Source organism: Metopolophium dirhodum, chromosome 7 (genome assembly GCF_019925205.1).
Source record: "Metopolophium dirhodum isolate CAU chromosome 7, ASM1992520v1, whole genome shotgun sequence".
In the NCBI taxonomy this organism is placed as follows: domain Eukaryota; kingdom Metazoa; phylum Arthropoda; class Insecta; order Hemiptera; family Aphididae; genus Metopolophium; species Metopolophium dirhodum.
Window position 1 is genome coordinate 14383483 of NC_083566.1, and position 12585 is coordinate 14396067.

The 12585-nt window shown below is 28.7% G+C and overlaps 1 protein-coding gene across 1 annotated transcript in view; it reads right to left on the reverse strand.

Annotated features, from left to right (window-relative positions):
• Positions 1–2864: 2864 nt before the first annotated feature.
• LOC132948036 (locomotion-related protein Hikaru genki) overlaps positions 2865–12585 on the reverse strand; it is a 140198-nt gene continuing 130477 nt past the window's right edge. Inside the window, exons 9-10 of the mRNA XM_061018295.1 lie at positions 9137–9316; positions 2865–6312 (exon numbers count right to left, since the gene is read on the reverse strand). Coding sequence (XP_060874278.1) covers positions 6104–6312; positions 9137–9316 — 389 coding nt within the window. The 3' untranslated portion in view covers positions 2865–6103. The remainder of the gene's footprint in view (positions 6313–9136; positions 9317–12585) is intronic.

A 12585-nucleotide genomic window follows, 5' to 3' on the forward strand; every position in this document is an offset into this window, starting at 1 on the left:
TGATGCTACATTACAATATTGTTATTTGTGCCTTGTATGTTGTCGTAGGTACCTATATTATCTCCTACCCTCGTGGACGTGAAATAATTACCTTCATCGTGTGTGATAACAATATATTTACGGTAAATATTACTCGTATATAGGTAATTAGGTAAGTAAATTTTGTGAACGAGCGTCGTACCTATATACATCTCACGCGTGGACGAAGCAGTAATAATTACCGTCTGTGTCCTACCAATATATTATTGCTAATATTCTTTGGAACGTATATTCTAGAGGCCGTGAGTTAAACTCGCGAGAAAGGAAAACATTATTCCCGACAGAATAATAGTTTTTTGGTGGTGAAAGCGTAAAAATACATTATATTTTTGTAATCAAACCGGCAGAGTGGTGAAACGAAAGCAGCTTCATACAATACACTGTCTCACGTTGCTTTTGTACATGATAAAATGTCGTCGAAATATATATTGTAGTATATTATATTCTTTACTCGGAGTCGTAGTATACTTACTAGTATATATATAATATATTATCCGTGTACGTACATTATTATCATCACATGGGTCTTTGCGTCCAGGTCACGGCAATGATGGTAATGGTATTATTATAGTCGTTGTATATAATAGTGGACATTTAGAAAACAGTCGTATAAAATAATACGTAGGTACCTACAACTGTTGTAGTGGTCTAGGAAAATACGCGTTTATCGCCTAAAAACGCGAACACGGTCCCATGCCGAAGTAACGTATGGCCCCCCCCCCCCTCCCCGCGAATACCACCTGTTCGGCTTCTGGTTGGTTACTGCATCGCCGTCGCCGCGTGCTTATTATGTAATTCGGTTGGCTTTTAAAAGTCAGATTAGGTGCAATCACGTAATGGCATATTGCGTATACGACGGAGGAACAGAAACGATTTCGGTTGACCGTGTTTAAGCTTTTGCTTGTGTGTGTGCGCGTGCGTTTAATGGGCAATTCTTAATGTGGTCGACACCACACGCGACGGATTTCTATCCCCAAAAATATTTATTATTCGTACACCTTACCTGTAGATGGGCCACATATTTATCGACCAATGCCATTCTCTAATAATTTCCATTTAATGGTATGATTTATGGGACGAGTCCGTGTATATTTATATAATATAACAGGGTCGTACTTGGGGGGCCTAGTGCTTTTTACTTAGATATAAGCATTCACGTTCGAAAAAAAAAAATAGGAAAATTTGATTCAAAAATTATTTTTTCATTTATAATGTTACTTTATAGAAAATGTATTAAGGAAGGCATATTTTAGAAATAAAGTAGACATGTACCTACTTACTTGTAATTAGTAAATAACTGTCGTGTTTAAGCATACTATGAAAGTGTTGTGTTTATAAACATTTAACAATATTATTATACATTTACACTTAATTAAATATAACTTATCAAATTGAAATATAAATATATATTTTTTTATGAACATTCTAATTTATATAGCTATAAGTATAAGAGATTGAAAAAAAAACAAATGAAAAAATATCTTACGATTTAATATTATGGTAAGTCGAGCATGAGAAAAACTTTATAATATATATATATATATATTCTTATTTTACTAAATTGACGGACATGTATCTAATATAAGATATGATTTAAAATTTAAATATAAGATGTACAATATTGTACAAGCAATATAATAATTTTACATTATTAGAATATTACATTATAATTTATAATAATGCATATTATACCTAAATACCAAAAACATATCGAATTTTGTCAAGGATTTCAAATTTAACGATCATAATATTATATTATATTATATCAATTAAGTTATTAAAATTAACTATGAATATTGAACTTTAAAATTTCAACAATATAATTTGCTTTGTATAAAAATTAATTCAAAATATTTAAGTAGGTATATCAATAATCAATGTAATTTTGATGCAAATACTACCAGAAATATGATTGATTACAGCATAATGTATCATGCTATATTATACTTTAAACCTACTGAATGCAGGATACTACATTAAATTATGAAAATAGATAGTCATTATTAATTTTTGTTTCTACACATTTCTTTTATTGCCTATAGCCATCAAAAATAATATCATACCTACTAAGGGTTTAGTTAACACGCTTATAATAATAATGTAACTATAATATTATAATAACTATACAATATTATTTTAAAATGCAATTAATTAAAATATAAGATTAAGTAAATCACATACTTTACTCGTACTTTTTTTTATTAATTAACATACAAATTATTTAGTTGTATTGAATTGTGTCTACAATGGATGAAGAAAGTGTATTGTAAATTATAATTAAACAAAGTATAATTCGTGACGAAACTTAAAAACTTAACGCAATGAATGAACAAAATTCTCTGAGAATTCCAAGATACGACGTATTGTAGTCGTTAAAGCATACGATGAACTTAAATTGTTATGAAAACCCATTACGAAGTAAGTGAAAACTATTTTTAATGACCCTAAGTTCAAAATATAAATCCACATGGAATTTTTCATTTATAATATTTCACTTCTGTTAGTTAAATATTAATTAAATTTACCGTAGATCAATAAATCTATCTGACGATATACATACTATATAGTATATAGTATATATATTATAATGTTAAATTTAATATTTATATTATTTATGGAACGTTTAAATGTTTGAAACCGTTATTAATATAGTAAGTTTGAGTATGATATGGATTGTTTTTCAATTTATTCAAGTTGTAATATAAATTATATTTCTATAAGAATAATATTATGAACAATACCATGATAGCTAACAATATATTATGAACAAAAAACAAAAGGAATTGTATACAAATGAGAATAATACAAATAGGTGTAAATATTATTATTATTATTATTTGAAAATGTCAAATAGGTACATACAATATACATTATAAATCAATAATCATAATACATATATTATAATAATATATAATATAATAATATATCTAAAATAGTAAATATTAAATAATATACAAAAATATGGTGGTTATTTATTTTCGCATTGTTATTCACACTGTTTTAGTTAAATTAGTTTTAAATATTTCAAATATACAAAAAGAGTAATTTTATATATAATAGTAGATACCTATTCCATTAACATAAATCTCTATCAAGTCTAAATAGATTAAATACATTTTATTATTTTAATATAAAAACTTTGCGTATTTATACTATTAGTTTTCTCATAATTTCGACAATATTTTAAATGTTGCATTTTACTTGTCATATTCAAGTATATGTAAATACTAAATACTAATGTCATTATACTAAAACCATTGAAATTCTGCAATATGTTCACAATTTTATGCGTGGGTCTGGTAAGTTTGAGAAGCAATGATGTGCTAATTTTTAAGAGTAAAATACTAAATACTTAAAAGTCCCACAGTAAATTGATGTTGAATCTTTATAAAGGTTTGCACGACGGAGCCGCACCTTGAAAGGTTAAAATGACAGTAACCCGTAGTAACAAATTTCAGAAACAGCAAATTCAATTTCCTGGCAATATTTTTCTTTACACCTGCTACTGAACTTGGATTTTAAACATTGATAGGATGCCAAATTTTTGAAATGAAGGAATACAATGTATGAGAAAAAGGCCGTCAGCTATATAATTGGCTTGCTTCCGGATGAAAAATGTTTAATATGGCACTAACACAAAATACGCTAAAGAATGCAGGTTAAAGTGCTGTAAAATAAAGAAATAAGCACGAAAATCTATAAAAATGGAAATATCAAAATTATATTAATATTAAGCATTAAAATTATCAACCATGCATTTTAAAGGACTATCGAAAATCAATTAATTTTAATGGAGGATATAAAAAGATTTATGCGTTTTTATTTATACATGAATAAAATACATGAAATATTTAAAACAGATCAAACAACAACTCAACTTGGACCATGCGTATAGATAATTAATTTAAACATTAAGATTCTATATTATATTTTCAAACACGAAGTGATACAATTATGATATTATTAATAACTATAATTATACAATTATATTATATTATTACAATCAAATATTACATAAAAAAATCATCTTTAATATTATATGATCATAATATGATAATGATATATTCTTCACCATTCATACCATGTATATTGTAGTTTTTTTTTTTTATAATTAAAATCAAATAATATATCTTCATTTTAATTTTTACAATGTACCTACTTAATACCAATTGAACTAATAGGTTTATGGCATTAAACTATTTAAGTATTGATTACATCGTGGTAATAGTAATGTGGTAATAAGCATAAGCTGCCGTAACATGAATTATTTCGCAAGCTATAAAGTCTCTCAAACGAATGGAAATAAAATCGATGATTAAAAATGTTTTTAGTTTATGGTTATTGGAGATGTATAAGTACATTTCTCAACGCGAAAACCATCGCAATGAAAAGCAACATCGACTGGCAGATATTTTTCGTCGAAAAACGGCAAGGGATTTTATCCCGTTTTTCCGAACGAAAGGATAAAAGCGTTTTATATTTTCCATTTTCATTTGACGTCAATTACATAAGTTCAAATACAATATAATAAAAAAAAAGAGGAAAAGAGCAGAAAATAAAGCTAGGCAAAGTAGGTAGTCAGAAAGTACGCACAATCGGAATTATCGCCTTTGGCCGTAAATATATCTATATATAGTTACTCGGGAATCCGGCGCAATTGTCGGGATCAAACATGAGCCACTGCAGTATAGGGGAATCTGACAGATATATTATTATATATATACAACAATATAATAGACCGTTGACATGAGCTTTCCGTGACAACGCACCGTAGAAGTGTCCAATAATATATTTACGCTGTGATTGTAGACGGTTTTGAAATCAATTTATAACAATATTAACGAGTCGACGCACTTGACTTGACAATGGTGCACGTCATGGTATCATTATACTTGCAATGGTTTCAAGTGCATAAAATAATAGTACGTAGACATCGATGTAGGTACCTATGTACAATGCAAAAGGTAGTTGATAACAATGTATTATAAGCTATAATCATAATTAATGTATACCTAATGGTTAATAGACAAGTTGACGGGTGGATTGGTGTGGGTGACGGTATTATAATGAGGCGTCTACATAATTGTTTTGGTCGTAGAAGATTGAACTAGGGTAGTCGTATGTTGAGTATGACGTCACGTGGTTACGTCGCGATTGACGGTAAAATAACTATATACCAATATTGTTAGTAGGCACGTATACATAGCACATATAATTGTTATATTTTGCATAATCGGCGGCGGACTGCAGAAGTAGGATGAGTTAACAATAACGTGATCAGATACCAACGTGAGGTGCAAATAGAGTTTAAAATTTGGAGGAGGGGGTTTGAGATGAGATCAAATCGATATGATGATATTGTACAAGTAACAAAGACCTAAAATAAATTTTAACCGCTCCGCTTTGACCGCAATATCACTATACTTTTAAGTGGCATACTTTTTGACAAAAAATTAAATAATACTTTTTTTATATTTACGACGACGACTAAAATGTAACAAAATAATGTGACCGATTTGTTTAGACACGTATCGCGTACACATAATGATCCATAAATGTATATCGTCAGCTAATGACGTATGACATGAATAATCAAGATGCTGACCACCGGTGTCTATAATATATGTCGTGGTAAACGTAATATTTCGATGCAGGTAGCCAATACTCACCGAATAAATATATGATATTAAAAAAAATACTATGTAAACACATAATTATATAATTACATTTCTTATACCTATATGACGTATCACTCCGTAATATTCGTATTTCTCTCTAATACATTCTCGAGGGGGGGGGGGGCATTAAAATTGAGCCGCACTCATGTTCCCCCACCCGTTTGCGCCTACGCCTATATGAGAATACAATTTATCATATTAAAATTACAACTGTGACGGGTACGTACAAATATTGTTATATTAGACGCATGTTACACGACATTATGACTATAAATAATATTATAAAACATCCGTCGGTGGCGGTCGTGGAAGAGCGCACTGTCCGCGAAACCGCGAAGTGTTCGTCCACCCGGACCCGACGTCTCGATCGGATCTCCGTCATCCGATCACACGTTTGTGTACCGTATGCATTCGGGCAGCGTGTGCGACCACGTGCCGTCGCCGAGGCATACAGGTGGGCTGGCCTCCAGTGGCAGTGGCAGAACGTACCCTGCCAGGCATGTGATCTTCAACTTGTCGCCCGGCACGTACCAGAACTTCAGCGGTATGATACGTCCGTTGGGCGGCTCGCCCGGGTATTCGCATCTGGCTTTGCCTGCAATATTGTCAATATTCAAAACACGCGAGCGCACGAAATTCGTTTTGTTACGATCAACGGCGCGCCTCAAGATATTATTATATATTATAATATTATTTTTTTCATTTATTGCGGATCGTTATTACGGGGCACAACAATTTTTAAATTGTACTATGGGCAGCCGGATTGTCTTAGAAAAGTAGATACCTACCTACTATGCACTATACCTGGGTCCCGGTTTGGTTTTGGTAACATACTATAGTTGCGGATCACGATATTGCCATGCTTAAAACATGCATATCACAGATAGTGGCAACTATAATAATATTACAGGTACCTACCAATACGCAAATACGCAACGACAATCGATCAAACTGGTTAATAAATGTATGGTAATATTGTGTAACAATATGGTTCTACGTCATAATAACTATTAAAAACATATTATTAAAGTACAATAAATAATATTGCATAATATTTTTAACTATTTAAATGAGTTATTGAAATTCTATGAAAATAATTACCATTTAAAAATGTACCTGTACAATATTGATTATTTATTACAATAGATCGTGTAACTAGTCATTTTATAATTTTATGAAAAATCATAAAAAAAAACATAAAAAATTCATAATAATAAGGTAAATTAAATAAAGTGAACATTTTCAGTTCGTGACACACGTTAAACTTACCATGAAATAAATGACAATTAATATACAATCACTTAAGATAAAGTTCCATTATTTTATATCTAATCACAACTTTTATAATAGAGGTTCAAGTTTTGAATTAATATTCACGTGAAATATTTTTTCAGTGATAATTTTATCGGGATATTTTGACGTGTCACCTATGTACTAGATTAAAATTTTCCAGGTAAAGAGGAAAAACATTATATGAACTAATATATTATATTTATTATTATATAACATAGATGTGTTTTGTGATTGTCAAAAACTAGTTCAATGTACCATGTTACACCTTATTATTAATAAGAAATATAAATATAAATTATAATAAAATATTCTTAAAATTAATATAGAATGTGTCAGCCTATATTCATCTAATCCCTCCTGCTCATAGTCGTATTTATCGCAAGCAATGTCACAGTAACCAAAACAATGGCAATAGGTAGACTCGAAATCTACTTTATGGCAAGCCGTAAGTGACTCCTCTGTTTTTTTCAAATGAGAATCATTCTTTTTATGGTAAATTATTAAAAGAACATGGCACACACACATATGTAGTCTCCGTCTTAAAACCATACAACAAAGGAAATTTGCATTCAGCAGAATTAATTTTATGTTGTTATAGCTTTAATACGATATTTTAATTTCTGTATTCAAAGCTATAACAATACAAATTTGGTTCGGCTGAATGCAAATTTGCTATGTTGTATCTTTGCAATAGACGGATACAACACATATAGCCATATATAGGTAAGGCATTAACAATGTACAAATGTACAGTAAATAAATGGTTCTCAATTGAAAATAATAATAATTTGTATTGTTACACTAACCTTAAATGGAATTAATAATCTAAGTATTTGCAGAAAATGTATAGTTTTTAAGTACGTATGCTCACAGTTTAGTGAACTTCCCAAAAAATTAGGATTTTAATAAAATATGCATTTTTAGAGAATAAAAAAAGGGAGTGTGATCTAAGGACATGCTTATTGTTCGGTGGACGAACCTGTAACTTATCATATTTCACTTGGAATTAGCAGTATGTATATAAGATATTTATAATTCTATATAGAAATAAATGAGCTATGGTTGTATGCTTTAGTATATGTGCGCAGCAACTAATTTCATTGTATACTTCAATACGGTCTATTACGAAACCCGCATCATTTGAGTACCGATTACATAGGTACTCGAAACGTATCAAAATCTTAACTTGATGTATTATAATTTCTGGTTTATACGTTCATTAAATAATATTATTATTAGGGATGGGCCGATACCACTTTTTACCGATATCTGATATTCCGATATATAACCGATACCCGATAATATATGAAAATATAAAAACAACATAAGCCGATACCACCATAAAACCGATACCATCAATCGATATAATATATTAAAACCGATAGCACAAATATTACCTAGAAAAGTGAAAACATTGATTATTATTTAATAGTTATCACATGTCTGTTGTTTATTTTTCAGTCTTTAATACTTTAATATTAATATTTTATTATTAATATGCTGATCTATAGGTCTTTTTTTTTTGGTATCGGTTGAATTATCTGTTTTTAAAAAAAACTGATACCACACTGATATCGGCTGATATCTAATATCGGTTCTAGTATCGGCCCATCCCTAATTATTATATTGTAAGGTCTGTGCATGTGGTGTGTAGGTAACTATGTAGTTTTACTATTGAAACCTAAATAAATAATTAATCCATGGCTTATAGTAATATTATATAGGTAGCAGCATAACAGCTAAATCACAATTTCACTTATATATAATAGCTATTTTTATTTTTTTTAAATTATATCCTAAAAATAATATTATTATACTATAATAATATTATGTATTGAAAGACGTGGCTCATTTCAAAATAAGTGGTAACTACCTACTTAAAACGGTTTATGCGAATAAACGTTTGTATACAATAATAGGTACCTACAAGTTTTAACCTATCATGGTAAATATTTACACCCTGTCGCATTATTTTTTATGCATGAAATATTATTTCATGTGGTGGAATAAATAGGTATTAAGCAATGGATTTGAACTTCAAAACACGTCACGTATAGATTCTATAGCATTAAATAAAATGTAAACAGTAAACTTTTATCTGAATCTAAAAGCGTATGCATGCTCACAGTATGGCGTGGAGTGTGACCAAGTGCCATTTTCTGTGCACACCATGCTGGGTTTTCCGATAAGCTGATGTTTTTCACCGCAAGAAAACTGTACCACGGAACCGACGACATGACGTCCCGGTGCTGAATCTTCGATCAGGAGACCGTTGAGTGGCACAACCGGGGGTGGACACAGAATTTCTGAAACACAAAACACAATACGCTATTCAACATACTATTATATAATAATATTGTTATGAATAAAGATTTTTTTTTAACGGTTACATTTAAAACTAAACCAACTTGATTTAACATTTTATTATTGCGGTAATGCAATTTCCGTGGATTACCTGATATTATCGCTCGCTATCATGAATCGTAAAAAAAATATGGTTTGACGAATGTAACCATAAGCAATGTCCCGAGGATAATGGATACCTTAAAACGGGTTGCCAGCAGAAACATTGCAGCGGTCGTATTACTGCGTCACCTAATTCGTCGACCGCAGAGTTATATCAGCATCGCGCATCGGTGCCATTCTGCGGCGACGATAGACCAAAATATTATACTGCACCAGACAATGCGTCAAATATCGACCCCGACGATAAAGCAATTTTGGAATGCCTCACTGTTGGATGTTTACACGGAGTACGACGAAATCGATGAAGTGGAACAAGTTGTAGCGGATAATTTGAATTTGACGAATGATTCAATTTTTTTTAATTTAAAAGAAGAGAAAGATGGTCCTTCAATAAGTATCATGGTGTAAATGACGATAACTTAATTTTTCCATTTAAAAATAATCGATTCGTTTTATCAATAAAATTATTTAAATAGTAATATTATGAAAATAAAGTTATTCTACTTTAAAGTCACACATGGTATTTAACTTTTAAGTCATTATAATATTATGTACGATTGTTAATTCAGTGTTAAAAAAATTGTTCTTCTACAGTTCTACACAGTGAAGCACCACAATTGCCTACACATTACGCCGTGTTACAGAATATATTAAATGTTAATAATAAGAGTTGGACATAAAACTGGGTACACAGTAAACCGTCTTATTTACATACCTTCTAAGTATAATAGTGGTATTTTATTTATTGTTGTATAATTTAAGCGAATAATAAATAATAGTTAATTTAATACACAATCAAATTTTTAGTTTCTAGAGAATTATTAATTTCTAAACTACAATTTACAATAAAACAACTATTGGTTTTGTTACGTATTTTACCACGTACTAACTGCGATCCAATTTGGTAGTAATTCTTTCTTACATAAATGGCACCTACCATACATATTACATAAGCTACTTTTTTGTACTGCCTGATATAAAGATTTTTCTTTAAAAAATTGTTTCATGGAACTCTATGAACACTAAATCTACTCTGAACAACAGCTCTATAAAAAATCATCATTGTATAACAATGCAGAAATTCTCTGATAATATTTTAAAGTTTAGTTTGCAAGTTTTTTATTTCGATTATTAATTATTTGGTTTTATTTATATTATGTTTTCTGTCCATGAAAACATATTAAAGTAAAAAATGTTTACTAAATGTTGTACTATAATTCAATTTAATAAGGAAAAATCATCTAAAAAAGAGTAAGTTTTCATTCCACTGTCTTTTCATGATAATATCTGATGCATCAATACATTTTATTATTAACACGTTTGCGGTCACTTCACTTTTTAATATTATTCACGTACCTTCCTTAGAGAATATTATATGGTTTATATTGTTTTATTTTTGATTCCAAAAATTCAAATTAAATAAAACCACTGATAAAATATTTTTTTTATGTATGCTTGTATATAATTGTGTGATTATTGTAGTCATGTTAATAAACAACATTTTTTTTAGTGTTTTAATTGTATTAGCCGTTAAATAATTGACTAACCTTTGAGTGGTTGTGACATAGTGTATTGAAGACAGTTAATGTATTAATATATTATTGATCCTACAACAGTATAAAGAACGAAATACTAATATTTGCATGTATTTTTGAATATATTAAACTAACGGTGAAGACATATGACTGACATTTTATGAGATCTGGAACGTTGTAAATATTTGAAATCCTTGATAATAAAAAAAGAAGAAAATTTCTTTAAATAAAGAAATACATATTCAATTTAATATAACTTTAATCCTCTAGTAAAGAAAAATAATTATTAAATAAAAAAAAAAAATTAATTTTATTTTAAGGATAATTTGAAATATTTATTACTTTGCTATATCTAAAGATTATTCAATAACCCTATATAGTATATATCATTGCGTGATAATGTATTAATAATTTAATATAAGCACGAAACGTTTATATTACTTACCTATAGATAATTGAATCTACATAATTATTAAATTTAGAATATCATTACATTATGTACCTAAATAAAATATCATTAAATTAATGTCAAAATAATCCAATTAACTTTTCCATATATTTACCTAATTTTGTACATTGTTTATATTTTAGTTAATATCGATTACATAAAAAGCTGTTAAATGGTCATTTTTTTTTTTTTTGATATTTATATTACAACAAGAAAAAAGTTGTATCTCATTCAATTATTCCAAATTGATTAATTCGAAATTATATACAAATTTGATTGTTGTCCTAACTTAACAACCACTCGGCACTCTATAATCAGCCATTAATCCAACTTATTCTACTTAATTATGTAGTATTTGGTATAATATATTATACCAATATATTTGCACATTTAAATACTTAGGTGGTGAAAAAATCATTTTTTAATTAATTAAAATTTTAATGCGAATGATACTCAAATATTCTCAATCATTTTAAAACATCGATCATATGATATTTTTAAATACACAAGCCATTATATTATTATCAAATAATATTTTCATTATTTATATTATGAAATAGAATATACGCTATATCAATAAACAATAATTAATAACCAATATTGATTTCCCTATATCATAAACATGATGTGCGTAAGTTATATTAAAAATTAAAAATTTTTTTATACTGATTTTTTATATTCCATATGAATAACACTTTTTTAACAATGAATTAAAATATTCCTATGAACACGCGTGTTATAATATTTTGTTAAGTGACTTATACTTGTATCCAATTTGATGCTTGTTATGTTTTGTTACATGGTGAACCCATCCCATAATTTCATTAACTACAGTTCTGTGTCCACATTACTGGATTGTTTGAAATAAAGTTTATTTAAATAATTAGATTATTATCGTTATATTGTATTTTTTTCAAGTTTTTAATGTTATATGACATTTAATTTAGATAAAAAGGGTTCAAGATTATTGTATTAAAAAGGACTATTATGTTAAGGTTTATTCCGAAGTTTTTAAGTGTAAACAAATTATCAGGTTGTAAATTAACTACGATACATTTGTTTATCTTACTTTTTTACAAAAAAATTAAATATTTTCACAAAAATGGATGCTGATTTATCATAGGCA